This window comes from Lynx rufus, unplaced genomic scaffold (assembly GCF_022079265.1).
Source record: "Lynx rufus isolate CCGP_SWC_20201006 ecotype Redwood Valley unplaced genomic scaffold, mLynRuf1.p SCAF_7, whole genome shotgun sequence".
Lineage (NCBI taxonomy): Eukaryota > Metazoa > Chordata > Mammalia > Carnivora > Felidae > Lynx > Lynx rufus.
The window spans coordinates 99,205,770-99,223,883 of NW_025814889.1; the positions used below are offsets into that span (position 1 = coordinate 99,205,770).

General features: G+C 37.0%; 1 protein-coding gene across 1 annotated transcript in view; it reads left to right on the forward strand.

Annotated features, from left to right (window-relative positions):
- GLIPR1L2 (GLIPR1 like 2) overlaps positions 1 to 9,660 on the forward strand; it is a 29,559-nt gene extending 19,899 nt beyond the window's left edge. The window contains exons 4-6 of the mRNA XM_047065193.1: positions 1,227 to 1,312; positions 9,177 to 9,203; positions 9,287 to 9,660. Of these exons, the coding sequence (XP_046921149.1) occupies positions 1,227 to 1,312; positions 9,177 to 9,203; positions 9,287 to 9,660 (487 nt within the window). The remainder of the gene's footprint in view (positions 1 to 1,226; positions 1,313 to 9,176; positions 9,204 to 9,286) is intronic.
- Positions 9,661 to 18,114: the final 8,454 nt, after the last annotated feature.

Here is an 18,114-nt window from a genome sequence, read left to right on the forward strand (position 1 = left end):
CCTTGAAATGGTTTTATAGTGGAACAGTGACATTAGAGAAGCAATACCTGATCTGCAAATAACTATAAACCTCTGGATGTCTTTGATGGACTAGAAAGCTTGCCATTCATGGGTATCATATACCTTATTGGGTATCACCAAAAACTTCTGATAAGATATGACTCAGAAATTTGATATTCTGGTTTTTGAATATGTGTTTCTTAGGTTTCACCCTTCTTCCAGATGGCCCAGAGTGACCAAACCAGAGGCATATGTGCCTAACATTTGTTTTTATAGTTTCCAACTACACACAGAATTTAAAATCCTGTTTAAATAACCAGGATTAATGACCCTCTGGTCACTAAAAAATATCATTTCCATTCCTATCTTTCTTCTTTCTTAACCTAAATCCTTCATATAAGCTTCCCAATTCGTATCTACTTTGGAGCCTCTTTTTTTACCTAGCTCTAGGAAATTGATGTAATAATTTCTCACTTCTTCCCCCTGTTCCTTACAATGGATTAAACCAAATTTTTTTAATCCACTTTAATTTATTTGTTTGTTTATATATTTACATTTTTTTTTAATTGAGAGAAAGAGAGAAAGCAAGTGAGCGAGGGCAGAGAGAGAGAGGAAGAAAGAGAGAGTGAAGTAGGACTCACCTGAAGCAGGGCTCCTGTTCACCCAAAGCAGGGCTGGAGCTCACCTGATGCGGAACTCTAACTCACAAACCATGAGATCATGACCTGAGCTGAAGTTGGATGCTTAACTGATTGAGCTACCATGGCTCCCTATATTTATGTATTTTTAAAGCAGACCTCTAAGTAAGCCAAGCAGCTGGGTCTTTGGGACAATAGGCATTTCAGAATTTTGCAAACTCATCAGAAATTTAATATATCATTTCTATAGAACTTTTAATACATTTGTACCAAGCAGAAAGCAATTAATTATAAAACATTCTATAACATCATTTTGAAAGGAAAATTTTGCTACAAACTAAAATGAAAGCAACATTAAAACTAACTCATTTAAACTATACTACTTTGTTTCAAGGACAAGGGAATTCAGAGACAATTTTCTTAGGGGAAAAAAGGAGAAGATTACTGAAATTTCCAGTTTCAGTACTTTCTAGAGTCCATTTTCTTAGTTAAATCACTTTTATAACCTAACTAAAAATTGGTAACCATGCTATTTAAATGATGAGATTTGAGACTTTTTTTAACTAAATGTTTTCTGCTTTTTTCTAGAGGATCTCTGTCGAGAAGGCCTTATACACCAGGAATAGTTTGTTCTCAATGTAGCAGATATGACAGATGCACAGATTTTCTATGCAGTAAGATAAAGAAAATAACTTAAACATAAAAAATCCATAACACATTCTATGATAAGAAAAATGAAGTGTTGAACACTAGTTTTTCATTGTCACATTAATATTGTTCTTTTGACCAGAGGGGTGTTATTATATTATTAAAAGAGGGTTGAAATAAGTTCATCTTTAGATTTTTCTAGACTTCACAGCTATTTCTGCCCTCTCTTACCCCTGTTTTTGCCCTTGGAGACATACCACAATGTCTGAAAGGAAGAATGAGAACAAACAATTTCCCCCTGAAAACACTTCCCAGCTAATTCCTGAAATAGTAGCCTGTTTGAAAATGACTGCTCTAAAGGATAGGATATTCTAAAATATTTATAGAAAGAAAAGAAGTAAAGTAGTTTAATAGCCTTTTATTTTAGTCACCCCCCCCCAAATATTCAAAAGATGAAAGTAGAAAATACGTTTGGTTAAATTTTTCATTCAGTTTTTCCAAACATGAAAGCATATAAAGTATAACTATCCCTGGAATATATGGTGCTTAGAAGAATGTACTAAGGGATAAATTCAGACACTAAGGGACACATTGTGATTTTGTGATAAACTAATGGACAATTTCATCATAATGCCACAGCTGAGATGAATCCACCCTAACATTTTTGCCCTTATTTCACTTGAATCAAGATGCAAAATCTTGCTCTTCCTCTTCCCCTTTTCTTTCTCCTTCTAAAAAAATTCAATTCTAACACCATTAGGTAGGTCAGAACAAGGGAGGCATCCACATAGAGGGTCACAAGATGTGACATATTAGAGCCTAAGCAGAATGACAAGGGATTCATACACGGTGCAGTGGATATGAGAAAACAGCCTACGCAGGGTTAGGACAGTGTCTGCATAGGGGTATGGCCTTGAATAGAAAGTTAGAGCCCCTTTGGAGAAAGTGAGCCATCCATGCATGAGGTCAGGCTTGAGTTTTCAGAGACAACAGGATGAAGGGTTTCCCATACCCAGACAGCTCAGTATGTGGTATCTGAGCCCAAGTATGTGGAAGAGAGCATCATCATGGGGTGGGAGTAAGAAGCCTGGCATAGAGTATCAGAGACTGAGCAGGTAAAGACTGCATCCACAGAGGGGTGGTTTGGCACTGGTTGTTGGAGCCCAAGCAGAATGAGGAAAGGGTTCACATATAGGAGTGCCCTGACAAAGAGGTATTAAAACCTACACAGGTAAGGGGGCAGCCATGTTTAGGGACAATTTTACATGAGGTGTCAGAGTCCAAACTAGGTGAGGAAAGCTTTAATGTAGGTGAGGTGGCCTGCATGGGAGGGGTCAGAACTCTAGTAGAGTAAGGAGGGAATCTACACACTGGAAAAACCCAAAGCTGGGTTACGCAGTCTGAGCCAGGTAGGAGGGGATCCAAGTGGAGGATCAGCCTATAAGTTGCCAAATTAAATACAGGATGCCCAGTTAAATTTGAAATTCAGTGTAAACAAAAAAAAATATTTTTAGTATATGTATCTTCCAAATACTTACCCAAGAATTTCTTTGTTATTTTCTGCAATTTGAATTCAACTAGGCATCCTACATATTTTTAAAAATTTTTATTTGAATTTCAGTTAGGGGCACCTGGGTGGCTCAGTTGGTCAAGCATCCAACTTCGGCTCAGTGAGTTCAAGCCCCACATCAGGCTCTGTGCTGACAGTCAGAGCCTGGAACCTGCATCAGATTCTGTGTCTTCCTCTCTCTCTGCCCCTCCTCTGCTCGTGCTTTATCTCACTCTGTCTCTCAGAAATAAATAAACAACAACAACAAAAAATTTTAATTTCAGTTAGTTAACAGTGTAATATTAGTTTCAGGTGTACAATATAGTGATTCCACGCTTCCATACAACTCCCAGTGCTCACCAAAGTGCCCTCCTTAATCCCCATCACCTATTTCACCCATCCCCTCATCCACCTCCCTTCTGGTAGCCATCAATTTGTTTTCTATAATTAAGTGTCTGTTTCTTGCTTTGCCTCTCTCTTTTTTTCCCCTTTGCTCATTTGTTTTGTTTCTTAAATTCCACATATGAGAGAAGTCATATGGTATTTTTCTTTCTCTGACTGACTTATTTCACTTAGCATAATACTCTGGAACTCCATTCATGGCATTGCAAATGGCAGCATCCTATATTTATATTTGCTAAATGTGGCAACTCTACCAGCCTGGTGTAGGGTGTAAGAGTGCAAGCAGGGTGAGGAGGGCACCCATGTAGAAGAGAGGGGAGAAGGAATAACGAGGACTGGAGATATACTGAGGGGATTGATCAAATATACAAATAGATTAAGGATAATGGGCACCAGTTTTCTCACTGTCAGAGGATGGAGTATAAATATGTAAAGGAAGAAAACAAGCATGAGTCTTGTGATGACTTGGAACTAGGGGTATTTGAACTTAAGGATTTCAATAAATATAAATAATCATAGTTGTAAATATTTGTATATGTATGTACCTACATGCATATATTCCCTAGTTCTGGGATGGCTTTGGAGCAACGGCTTCCCACCCCCAAAGGAATGAGCACAGCTATCACCCAGATCTTGGTTTCCAAATTCAGGCCTTCACTAAAAAAAACCAGGGCTCACTGGAGAAAGGTTCCAAGGCTGGGGCAGGGAAAATATAAGATAAACCCAGGCCATCTTTTTATACTCGTAAACAAAGAAGTAAGTGCTCAAAGAGTGACAGGGACATATAGGAAAACAGACACACAAGGACACAGAATCCACTTTAAAGGGCTCTCTGTGGTCAAATCTGGGATGATTAGAGTACTGAAGTAATAATAGTAATTGATTAGAACTCATGGGATACAACAGGAAACTATGATTCATACTAATATAAATTAATAAACGAATAAATTAGAAGTTCGACGAGGAACAATGTATTAATAGTTCCAAAGTAACTCCCCATAAAAGTACTTAATTACTAATGGGAAAATAATTTTACAACAGAGCAGTTTGGCAGACACCACCCTAGTAAAGTGACCAATGTGAACATCATCAGCAATGGGAAAAATTAAAAACAAAAACAAACAAACAAACAAACAAACCTGCACCACCTGAGAGGATGCAAGGAGAAAAACACAGCATCACTACTGGGGTACTCCTGCCAAAGATGCACAACCAAGTCCAATCACAGAGAAGCATCAAATAAATCCAAACTTCAGATTTGTTGAGAATTTGTCTGCAAAATAACTAGCATGCTATCTTCAAACAATGTCAAGATCATGAATGTCAAATAAAAAGTGGAGCACTGTCCTAGACGAAAGAAAATAAAGACATGAAAACTAAATGCAATGCAATTTTGAACATGATCTTTTGTTACAAAGGACAGTATTAGCACAGCTAGTAAAAAATTGAATGAGGTCCAAATATTAGAATGTAGTAATGTAACAATGTTAATTTCCTGATTTTCTTGGTTGTGTTATTGTTATGTAGAAGAATATCCTTGTTTGTAGGAAATACTAAGTATTCCAAGATGATAAGGTATCATATTGGCAACTTGCATTAAGATGGTTCAAAATAAGTTATTTGTACTGTATTGCAACTTTTTTCTAAGTGAGGGATTCTTTTAAGTTAAAAAATATTTTTAATGCAAAATCTAAGGAAAGCAAATCAATTTGAAGTTTTTTGTTACAGTCCAGGGGCGAGATGAGGTTCCTATTTGAGTATTTATGAGAGAAGTAGAGATAATGAGACAAATTTGATTAATATTTATGGGGCAAAACTAGCCAGTCTTGGAGACTAATTTGATATAGTGATGAGAAAAAAAAGAGAGTCAAATATAACTATCAGGTTTGGTGGAATTGAGATATGAATTATATGAAGAGAGGAAGCTATGGAAAATAGATAATGGGTTTTGATCATCATTAGCTTTAAATATCTGTTTAACATCTGAGTAGATAAGACTAGTAAGTTTAGGGTACAGAACAGGGCTCTATTTCAGAATCATTAGCATATAGACAACACTAAAAATATAAAAACGGAAGAACTCACCCATAGAAAAAGAACAGTATGCCAAGAATAGGATCCTAGGGGGAAAAATGAGAAATACTGGAAGAGAATGGGGGAAACAGTGGAAGAGGGATAAGAAGAAGAAGATACCCCAGTGTAACCTTTTATTAAAGTGTGCTTATTGTATTGACAGTATGGGAGATTGTTAAGTCTGGGTTTCAGTGTCTGAGCAGGGTAGGAGGGGGTCCAAATGGAGGATCAGCCTGAAGGTTGCCAGATTAAATACAGGATGCCAAGTTAAATTTGGGTTTCAGGTAAACAAAAGTATTTTTAGTACATCTCAAATATACTAATGAAGAACTGAAAGTCAAATTGAAAACAGCACGTGGAATCAAAAATGCTGAAAAACACAGTCAGGGATATGGAGGTCTTTAAAAGTTAAAGAGAAAATTATAGGGGCGCCTGGGTGGCTCAGTCGGTTAAGCATTGACTTCGGCTCAGGTCATGATCTCACAGTTTGTGGGTTCCAGCCCCGCATCAGGCTCTGTGCTGACAGCTCAGAGCCTGGAGCCTGCTTTGGATGCTGTGTCTCCCTCTCTCTCTCTGCTCCTCCCCCACTTGTGCTCTGTCTCTCTCTGTCTATCAAAAATAAATAAATGTTAAAAAATTTGTAAAGAGAAAATTATAAATAGGCACTGATAAATCAGATTCAACATGTGAATAATTGGAGGCCCCGAAGAACAGAACAAAAATAATAGAACAGAAAATAAAGCTATAGATAGATACAAATATTTAAAGAAATAATAAAAATTTCAGAAATAGAAGTTCTTGAATCTAAACATTGAAATGCCTACTATCGAATGTAAACTGATGCAGCTATTATGGAAAACAAGGGGAGGCTCCTCAAAGACTTGATAATAGACCACATGATCTAGTAATTCTGGATTTAAAGCAGTAATTCTACTTCTGGGTATTTATTTGAAGAAAATGTAAACACTAACTCATAAAATATATATATGGATCCACATGTTCATTTCAGCAGCATTACAATAGCCAAGATATGAAACTCATATCTTGTGTCCATTGATGGATGAATGGATAAAGAACATGTGATACACACACGCACACACACACACACACACTGAAATACTATTCAGCCATATAAAAGAATGAAAATCTTTGCCATTGGTGACAACATGGATGACCCTTATGCTAAGTGAAATGTCAGAAAAAGATACCATTATGATCTTACTTACATATAAAACAAACAAACAAACAAACAAACAAAAACCCAAGCAAACACAAAAAACCAAGCTTACAGATATAAAGAACAGATTGGCTGGTTGCCAGAGGTGGAAGTTAGTGGTGGGCAAAATGGGTAAAGAGGTCAAAGGTACAAACTTCCACTTCTACTTATAAAATAAATAAGTCATGAGAATGTAATGTAGAGCATAGTGACTACACTTAATAATAAGGTATTGCATATTTGAAAGTTGCTAAGAGAGTAGAACTTAAAATTTCTCATCACAAGAAAAAAACATTTGTACCTACATACGATGGCAGGTGTTCACTAGATTCGTTGTGGTGATCATTTCACAATAAATACAAATATTAAATCATTATGTTGTATACCTGAAACTAACATAATGTTATAGGTCAATTATACCTCAATTTAAAATAAGTAAATAAAATAAAAACAACCTTGTATAGATAAAAAGAAAGAAAGAAAATGCATACTATGTGCCAGGAAAAAATGATGCCAAATAGTCTCCATTTAGACACTGCCTAGTGAATTAGAGGAAAAGAAAGACTCCTTTAAGTATCCAAACCAAAATATAAAATAGTTCATTAGAGTTTAATAGTCTGGGTTGAATCAGGAAAACAACCACTTTAAATATTCAGACAGTATAGCGTTAACATAGAATAGAGAGCTTTCATGAATGGTGGAAACTAGAAGGCACAGATCACAGAAGTTGCCATGAAAAGGCAGAAAAACTGTAGTTAAAAGGTCAGGAAAGCAGACACTGAAGACCTCCTTAACCTGAAGCACCAAAACAGGTGGTTCTCAAAAGCTTACCAGAAAATTTGAGAATCTTTGAGAAAGCTCCCACTAAACGGTCTCAGTGTTTGGCAGCAAAGCATTTTTCCCATCCTACCAAGAAGCCACTGTGAATCTCACATCTGTTCAGGTATCTGGGTAACAACCACCTCGGGAGATAATGGTCTCCACTTCTCTTAAATCTTCCAAATTTCACTTGCATTCCTGTCATTGGCAAACTCTAACCTGAAGCTATACAGAGAAAGGGATTCACAGAAAGGTAGTTAGTGCCTGGTTTCAGGGTTGACTTTCCGCCAGTGTGGTAGAATGCTGCTTTGGCAATTAACAATCCTTCATGGGAGGGGGGGGGCGTAGTTTGGCTGGAGTCAAACTTTTCTACAAGAACAGTCAATGCTAAAAGATAGTGGAATAATGACTATATCTATATTGCCCTTAGTGCTGTACATAAATTTAGGCAAACCTATTATTCAAATACAAGGAGACAGACAAATGTTGTGGGAACATGACGAAACTTGTGGTACATAGTTCTTCATGAGAACTTTCTCAATAAACCCCTAGAGGATGGCTTTCACCAGAAAGAAGAGATGAGTGGAAACAGAAAAGCTGCATTGAAAGAACTATCCATAAACATTGAATCTTAATTGATAGACAAAGATTAAAACTAATCTGAAGTCTGTAATTATTTTAAAAAGTAAATATAATAAATTTGTCAATATACAAATGATATAATTAATAAAATTTGGGAGAAGAAGAGAAGGTAGAAAAATGTGCTTAATTTCTTCATCTTTTATAGCCAGGGGCCAAAAGATATTATTTAAAGCTGATAAATGAAACAATAGTATTTAAATATTCAATCAAGTACAAAAGTAAGAGTGTAATCAATGAAGATTAGTGATGACAAATGAAGGAAAGTGTAAATAAGAAACATGCTAATTACATCATTGCTCAAACTGATCACATATATGGAATGAAGTAGAGAAAATATAGACTGTGTGGTAAAAGATTTTTTTAAAGGAGCTCTAAAATAGAAATCATTACATAAACTATGAAGTAAAATAAGACCAAGCACAAAAGGCTAAAATAACCTCAAAGAACCAGTAGGTCAGTTCATTTCTAAAGTTGTCTAAAGAGTGATTTCTAAATTTTCTTGTAAGGGTAGTGTCAGTTGCAAGACAAAACCTCTTGGTTGCCATTGGGTTCTGTCTGAGAACTCATTTATCCTCACTCTCCTTCCTAATGGAATCCAGCAATGATTGTCTTATTGTCTCTGCCCCAGTGAGCAGAGGAAAAGAAATTTATTTCCTGAAAAGTATTATGATAGCATTGGGCAAGATAGCAAAAACAATGAGTGCCAGGCTATGGAATTAACTTTCCTATCTAAGAAAGGAAGAGCAACTGAAAGCTTCTGAAAATAAGAATTAAATGAGGAAAATGAGTAGATTCAGATGATTAATTTGGAATGATCTGGGGGGAAAAAGAGAGATGCAAGTAAGAGATATTATAGAAGCCTAGAATGTTGAAGCCAGAAAAATTTTTAGAGGACAGAAGTGAAGTGATTCGTATAAGGGGACAATGATTTAGAAACAATTAGTAATAGAATCCACATGTTCTCATTCCTATACTTCTATGTTCTCTCTAGCAGACGAGGCTGACTTTTACTAATGGAGAATACATTATATTTTATTATGGGCTACTGGTTGGAGGAGGCACATCAAAGATGGCAGCATGATGCTTGACAACTAGGAGAATGATATCATTATTTTTAGAAAAATTATCTTATTTCTAGGGAAAGAAGGAATATTATGTAAGTCTTTATGGACTTTCTTTTTCTTTTTAGGTAATGCAGATCGTGACCAAGCCATATGTATGTATTGTTGTCCTTTATTTCTTAGACAGTTTAACTACTTTATGTGGAAATCCAGCTTTCAATTGCTTCTTTATTTACAGATTACCGATTTTGGTATCCAAGATGGGAAGTTCCCCGGCCAGTTGTGTGTGACCCACTGTGCTTATTTATTTTCTTTCTGAGAACACTGTGTTTTTCAGTATGTGTCATAACTGTTTTGATAATACAGTCTCGGTTTCCAAATATATTATTGGAGAAAGAGATGCTATTTTCCCCCGAAGTAGTTGAAATAGAGCCAGAAAAGGTAGAGGAAAAGGAAGAGGGGATAAAGGGAGGGAAGATGAAAAAGAAGGAAGAGGACAAGGGAAAGGAGAAAGAGGAAGTGAAGGAAGAGGAAGATAGAGAAAAGGAAGAGGAGGAGGAAGAGGAGGAAGAAGAAGGGGAGGGGGAGGAGGACGAGGAAGGGGAAGGGTAAGATTTACCTCCATGATAGGACAAAATTATAATACCAAAAAAAAAAAAAAAGGTGGGGGAGAAATAAAACACTAAGCTTTAACAAAACAGGATATGTACAAACCACTACTACAATAGGTTTTATTTTCTTATTCTTATTCAACAATTTAAGTTTGAAAAACATAGAAACAAATAAAAAAGCATATATTTTATAGTACATATTATAAAACAAGCTCTGGGACACGGAGAACAGATAAAGATGTGATGACAGAGATACTAAAAAAGACTTGACTAATCTAATTGGTCTTAAGATTTTACTGTGTTATCCTTATAAAGGAAGGAATTCCTATTTTCTAAATATGTTTCTATCTCTGTGTTTTAAATATTTCTTAAATAGGTTAATAAGTTTCTCAAGTATTAAGATTATACATGTAATATGCTTAGGATTGTTCCAACTCAAGATAACCATTTAATAACTTTTGGTTTTGTTGTTTTCATCATTACTATTATAGCTATTTTTGGTAGTGGTGATGATGGTGGTGATATTGATCAATATGATCAAGGCATGTGATATCAAAGCATTGAATATCATTGTATATATTTGTACTGTATGTGTTTGAAATAGTTTAAGTGATAGTTGTACATGCTGTTAGGAGACAAATTTTTATTTCTATTTCATGCTTACTATTTCATCAAAGCCTTGTAATTCTTTCCAGGCTATATAATTTGTTGCCACCAAAGGCCAATAATTGTCAAAAGTTTAATTATTTGTGATTGAGCAACCTGGCTGCTTCCAAATTTATGTGGTAAAATAAAAAAAATTTAAAAAGTTATATACTTGTAGTTATTCAATATGTACAGTAGAAGTTCACAAATTGGTGTGGCACCTGGGTGTGTCAGTCGTTTGAGCATCCGACTTCGGCTCAGGTCATGATCTCACAGTCTGTGGGTTCAATCCCCGCGTCGGGCTCTGTGCTGACAGCATGGAGCCTGGAGCCTGCTTCAGATTCTGTGTCTCCCTCTCTCTCTGCCCTTCCCTCACTCGTGTTCTGTCTCTCTCTCAAAAATAAATAAACATTAAAGTGTATTTATTAAAAGAAAAAAAGTTCACAAATTAGTAATATAAATTATTTTTTTTTTTATTTTGAGAGAGAGAGAGAGGAAGAGAGAGAATCCCAAGCAGCGGGGCTCAAACTCATGAACCTGAAATCACAACCTGAGCAGAAGTTGGACACTTAACCAACTGAGCCACCCAGGCACCCCATAAGTTAATAATATAAATTAACTACTTACCATGTGTAGTACTAATAAATGATCTGAATAAAAATGCCTAACATAGTGTCAATCAAATGGTATAAATTTCAATGTTTATTAACTTTATTATATTAAAAGCCTATTCTTAAATGGGGCAAGATGAGAATTACACCAAAAAACCTTACATGTATATAATTTCTATGAAGTCAGCTTCCTGGAAAAAAAAATACAAAAAACTTAGGTACAGAAAAGGGCTGGTTCTCTACAGGACTGTTATTTATGAGTATTCTCTGATATTTGTATACCATTTCATAGCTTCCAGAGTGCTTTCACATACTTATTTAATAATCAAAACCACTCTGTGGAGTTAGTATTGCTTCCATTTTTACAATGAGAAGACTGACTTTGGATTTGTAAAGTGTTAACAACCTAGGACTGAGAACAAATTAATTTCTGGACATTCTGATGCATTTATAAGTATAAACTCTTCATGATACCATGTTCAGTTCCCACTATGACTAACTTATATATCTGATATCTGACTTCTACTCATCTAACTTTAATCTTCAACATATTCTCCAGGTAGTTTCATGGAATATGATTGCTATATGCCCATGGTTCTTAACAGGAGGCAATTTTGCCATATATACATTATTGTATGCATATATACATTAATGCATATATACATTATTGTATTTCCTTAAATTCTCACTTTTCTAAAAAACTGTTATCCCAGTTTATTTCCTACCGTTCTTCCATCACCTTTTTGTATCCACAAGTTACCATGGGAATAGTTATTTTGTTATCATGATTCTGTCTCCCTAGTTTGGGGATGATCCACTGACCACAGGTGGGCACAATCATTGCTTTTGGTTTGGGGATCCAGACAGACATTCAAGACAGGTTCTTCTTAGTGTCCTTAGTGGCTCAAGTTTTTATTTTTTTATTTATTTTATTTTTTTAAATGTTTATTTATTTTTGAGAGAGACAGACAGAGTGTGAGCAGGGGAGGGTCAGAGAGAGATGGAGACAGAATCCGAAGCAGGTTCTGAACTGTCAAATAGAACCTGATGCAGAGTTCAAACCCACAAGCCATGAGATCATGACCTAAGCCAAAGTCAGACGCTTAGGAGCGCCATCAAGTTTTAATATGTAAATCTCTGAGGCTGTTTAGCAGACTGTATGGAAAGAAAGAATGGATACAAACAGAAGCAATGAAAGACTGTTGTCCCTGATACCTGGTTTTATCCCCACCTTTCAAATGTATTGGTTTTTTTCCAGAATATATCCTATTTTCAGCCAATAAGTTTTCCTAGGTTATTTTGAGTTGGATTCTGTAACTGATTCCATGGGTAGGATATTCTTACTATAAAGTTATTTTCATTAAAATGTTCATTATTCTGAAACAGCATGAACAATAATGGCTCTAAAACTCAAATCCTTCATAGAGGTCCCTCATAGCATTATATGGTCAAAGGAATAGAGTGTCTTTTTAAGTTTTATTTCCTAAGTCTTGGTTCTCGATATCATCTCCAGCTCTCCCAAAACCACACACCCTATGTTCTTAGAACATTTACTTTTATCTTTATTACACAAGTTACAGGTTGACTCCCTACATAAGGGATCATTAGCGTGAATCCCAGGGGTGTCAGGGAAAATTACTCTTATTCAATTTCCATGGCACTGAGTTTCAGGAATGTACTTTGACCAGGATGTTCTGGCCCAAATAGTCTTGAGTGGTGAATGAGCATTCAGTTCATTCCTTAAAGTACCATGTATTCTATTACACATTGTAAAACTTAGACTGTTGAAATGTCCTTGGCAATAGCCAGCAAATGTCTATACTACATTATGTGTAGTATATACTTACCCTTGGTTTAGTTAAGGGTTGGTTTAGTTAAGGGTTGAAAAAGTGTGAAAGACTCACTACACTCCACCAATAAACATTGACATAACATTAGTGATCCAATGCTATCTTGAGTCCTTCATTTAATTGGTCCAGGATCAAGTGTGTCATTCCTTAAAACCAGATAAAGGTAAAGATTGTTGGTTCCTCAACTTCCCATAGCAATGAGTTACAGGGAGGGTGGTAATAGACACTACACAAAGGGAGCCCAGGGAAGAGCAAGAATGAGTAAAGAATGTTCACAAGGAACAACATACAGAATGGGAATGGGAAAGAAACTGGAGTCATAAGGGCTTGGCGACTGTAGAAGGGGTAGGACATGCAATTATTTAAGATAGCCATGAACTTTTTCTACATAATTCAACATAATGTTGCTGAGAAATCAGGTTGGCCAGCATTGGTAGGTTGGGGTAGAGTGGAGGGCATTGGACAGTGCCTTTTCTTTCCCTTCCCTAGCAGAAGGAATTGCCAAAAGCACATGCCCACTCAAATACAAAGTACCACCTGACTGAGGGAAATAGATTATGGACAGTATTAGACAAGATCTCTAAAAATATTTAAAATCTGAGGAACACTAATGATATTCCTGTTATTAAACAGATTGGATAGAGGTGCCTGGGTGGCTAAGTCAGTTAAGCGTCCAACTTTAGCTCAGGTCATGATCTCACAGGTTCATGAGTTTGAGCCCCATGTCGGGCTCTGTGCTGACAGCTCAGAGCCTGAAGCCTACTTCAGATTCTGTGTCTCCCTCTCTCTCCTCCCCTCCCCAGCTCTCTCTCTCTCTCTCTCTCTCTCTCAAAAATAAACATTTAAAAAAATGTAAACAGATTGGATAGACTTCATCACTGGAGCGAGACCTCTGATGGGATGCTGTATGCTTATATGGCGTTCTATTCCTGTGGCACTCAGGAAACCCACACACGATGATGTTAGCTAAGACTCTCGAGGGCAGTAAAGTCACACTCATACCCAGGAAAGATGTCATAATAAGTGTCTATTTCAATGAGAATGAACCACTGGCTTTTCCAGGATGGAAGGAGTCCAATGTAGTCAACTTGCCACCAAGTGGCAGTTGGTCTCCTCAAACAATAGTGCCATGTTAGGGACTCAGAATTCACCTCCGTTGTTGGTAGAATCTACATACAGAGGTACTTGGAGCAACACTGATAAATGAAAGTCCATGCAAATGGACCAACGTGTGCATTCCATGTGTTCCATTTGTCTGCCCATCATGCTAACTTTGCATGGGGAGAGGACAAAGTCTAGATAATCTCAACTGATAAATTATTTCATCTACTTGTCATTCAATGCCTCTGGTGGGCAATAATACGTAAAAAATTTCTGCACACCATTCCCACTCCCTTGTTTCCATTCACATGCCTCTGCCCCAGACCTTCTTATTTCTCCCCTTTCCATCCTTTTCCTTCTAAACTCCTAACCTCTGGCTAGATATTTGCTGCTGTCCATGTGTCCATATTGATTCTCATCTCAAGCCACTTGTGTTTCCATGCAAAGTGGATGGTCAGATGTACTACCCTGAAGATTTTCTCTCACTGCTCACTTTCAAAGCCACTCCCTGTGTATGGCTGTAATGCAGCCATTGTCCATTTTCAGCTTGCACCCATATCTTGGACCAACTGATCGATAAATTAAGATTTTACTTTTAAAAATTACCTTTATTTTTAGGTACAAGACCCCTCTCAATATAGTCACAAGTGTGAACTGAGACAGGGATGTTGGTATAACTGATGGGTGAAATTGAGGTCTAGGTTATCTGCTCATGTAGCTTACTCTTGCCCTGTGGTTCCACTTGGATTCAATCACATGATAATGCTTTGGTTCAGTGTCAGCTCAGATCATGTGTCCAGCAGTTTCCCAAATATGTGGATATTCCCCCTTTGCAAATATATACTCATTCAAGTAAATGTCCCTGGGTCCCTTTTGGAAAGTACTAGGAAAATCTTTAAAGTGCATACTAGTGGCCTCCTAGGAACTCAGCCACCTCTTCAGTGGTTTCCCCATGTAAAAACTGGCTCAGTTCCAGTACCTAAGCAAGGGATCATGGTTTCTTACCACTTGCTTCATTGGATCACTACTGAAACCAACTGTGCCATTTCAGATCCTCCTGAAGCCAATGTCAAGGCAGAATTATGGGCACACGGGTGGCTCAGTTGCTTAAGCTTCCAACCCTTTATTTCAGCTCAGGTTATGATCTCATGGTTGGTGGGATCAAGTCCCACATGGAGCTGACAGCACAGAGCCTGCTTGGGATTCTCTCTCTCCTTCTCTGTCTGCCCCTCCTCTGCTCACATGGGCACCTACACATGCTCTCTCTCTCTCGCTCGCTCTCTCTCGCTCTCTAAACTCAAAAATAAAAAAAAAATAAAAACAAAAAACTTAAAAAAAAGACAAAACTGAAGTATAAGAGGTTTATTAGTTGATTCCTGTAAAACTTGAAGTATCAAAGAATATAGTATGGGAAGGAGGGAAAAAAAGAGTAACTTTATAGTGGAGAAACCTGATAAACCCTCCCTCAGACACAAGGTCGACATCAGCAGGGTAAGTCATGTTAATATTATGTATCTTTGATATGATATGATGAAAATGGCATTTTATCTTTGTGATCTTCTCAAAAACATAGAATCCCAGTCAAATCATGAGAAAAATATCAGACAAATCAAATTAAGGGATATTCTATAAAATACTGACCAGTTCGCCTAAAAACTTTCAAAACTTTCTTTATTTCATCAAAAATAAGGAAAACCTGAGAAACCATCAGAACCAAGAGGAGTCTAAGTTTAGACGAATGACTGTTAAATGTCATATGGTATTCTGAACAGGATCCTGGAACATAGGGCATTAGGTGAAAACTAAGAAAATCTGAATAAAGTATGTACCTTAGTTAATGAAAATGTATTGATATGCATTCATTAATTGTGTCAAACATACTTAAGATGTTAATAATAGGGGAAAGTGGGTGTGAGGTCTTTGGGAACTTTGTATGATCTTCATATTTTTTTCTGTAAATCTAAAATTGTTCTAAAACACGGTTTTTAAGAAAATAAAAAATATGATATATGAAAATTACATAAAATTCAAATTGCAGTGTCTATAAATAAAGTTTTATTAGAATACAGAAACACACACAAAGGGCCAGAAGAGCAGGAGTAGATAGGGAAAGACTTCAGACTATAATGCATATCTGACACCTGTGAAATTCAGTCAGAAAGAGGCTCAGACTGCAATGTAACTCAGAAAATCTGAGCCCACAAAGGCAGGGAGCTATGGTACGAAAATCCCCTATGTAAATCTTTTGTGTTAGGAGAAGTATGTGTTGGGCAGTGTGTCAGAATTTTAATCTGAAATTAAATCAGAGGATATGAAATGGAAAATCCCATGCATGTCCCCTCAGGAACACAAAATTTAAGGAGTAAGAGACTGCTTTCCCATAAATGAATGATTTACAGAAAACTCATATTATTGGAATTTGCTTTTTTTTTAATGTATGTTTATTTATTTGAGGGGGGAGGGGGAGGGGCAGAGAGAGAGGGAGAAAGAATTCCAAGTAGGCTCCAAGCTCAGTGCAGAACCCAACATGGAGCTTGATCTCATGATGGAACAAATCAGTAACAAAGTCTGTTAGGAATCCCAGAGCTCATTGTTGGTGAGGAGGGTATGAGTCAGTAGGAGAACCTGCTGCTGCCACCATGGAGCAAGTGACAGAGGGTTCTTTACATGGGAACCTTATAATAGTCAAAGCTGAAAGGCATAGGAGAGTTTAACAACTCAGACCCTGAGGGACACAGTAGGAAATTGTACTTCTGGAAGAAGGCTGGGGAGGGCTACAGGGAAGAACATTGCGCTTTTGGACCTAATGATCTTTGATCCACCTATTCACCACTTTCCCTTTGAAATACAGCCATAGACATTCTCCAGGGTTGAATGCCTTGGTTGAGACTTTGCCTACTCATAACGATCTCCAATAACTTTAAGATCAAAGATTCCAGTAAGAACCTGGGCATTGTCAGAAAAGCATTTGAATAAAAAACAGGCAGCTCATCAAAGTGACCCAATTAAATGGAAATGACACATTCGGAAACCTGTCTGTAAGTAAGGGAAGCCACCTCCCCGGGGCCAAGACTGTCCCCAAAAGATGATTTACTTCTAACACTGAAACTTTTTCCCCACCAGATGAGTTTCTATGTTCAGAAAGAAAAAGAAAGATGGAACTTGATTTGTGGATGGCAATGCTTGACTGAGGGAGGAGATATGTTTCTGAAAGAATGCCAGCTAACAGAAAATTTCTAGTAAAAGAAAAAGAGGTGAGTAATCAGCTAAATGGACAGTTATATACAGTGTGGCTAATACAAACCCTTACTGAGATTGATTGATAGATATGATAGACAATGACTCAGTCAATGACCAGTTGTCTAACCATTTGTTTTGGCAAGTGAGACACATAGATTCAGACTTAAAAATACCATCATTTGGATGCTGGACTTAAAGAAAAGCCATGAGCTTTTTTTCTTAAAATATAGATTACTCACATGTGGTTGAAAAACCCATCAGTCACATTCAAAGGAGAAAAATGCTAGTGACTGAAAAAACAAGATATATTTATTTGTGCAAGCTTTGACAGGTTTAGGTCCCTGAGATGAGTGTACATGAAGTTGTAAACCAAGTTTCAATAGACACATTTCCAGGACTTGCTCTTGTTTCCTGTCCAGCTTATAATTTACTGAAGACATGTTTACATTTTAGTCCTTAAACAGACCCCCAAGTTACATGGCTCATCACCCATGGGAATAATAAGTTACAACGAGTTTTTCTCTGCTATTGACAATTTTAGGGGTTTTGACTTTGTGACTGAGGCCTTGTCAAAAACAAGAAAGGCTAAAAGACAAGATTACCCACAAATATAAACCCAAACTTAGATATCAGCCCATCAGGGAATAGCATTTTATAGCACAGACCGTACAAAACACAAAGGAGCAAGAAATTTAATATGAACTGAGCCTCTCAACAATTCATATCGATCACAAAGCAGAGGAATAAACAGAAATTTAAATGGACACTTTAAGTAATTGAAGCTGCCTTGATCTTATAACTAGCGTGGTGACCTTTAACAGGTGTTCTTAATTTTATCTGATTGATTTACTAACTCTCCTATTATATCTTCTAGAAGGAGAATAGAAAGCCCTTGCACGTCACAGGACAGGAATTAGACCTCTTGCTCAACCGCCAGACACTGAAAGCTGTAAAGAGGCACCACTAAATCTACACGGAATCAGGAAATGTTACAGGCCACTGCACCCC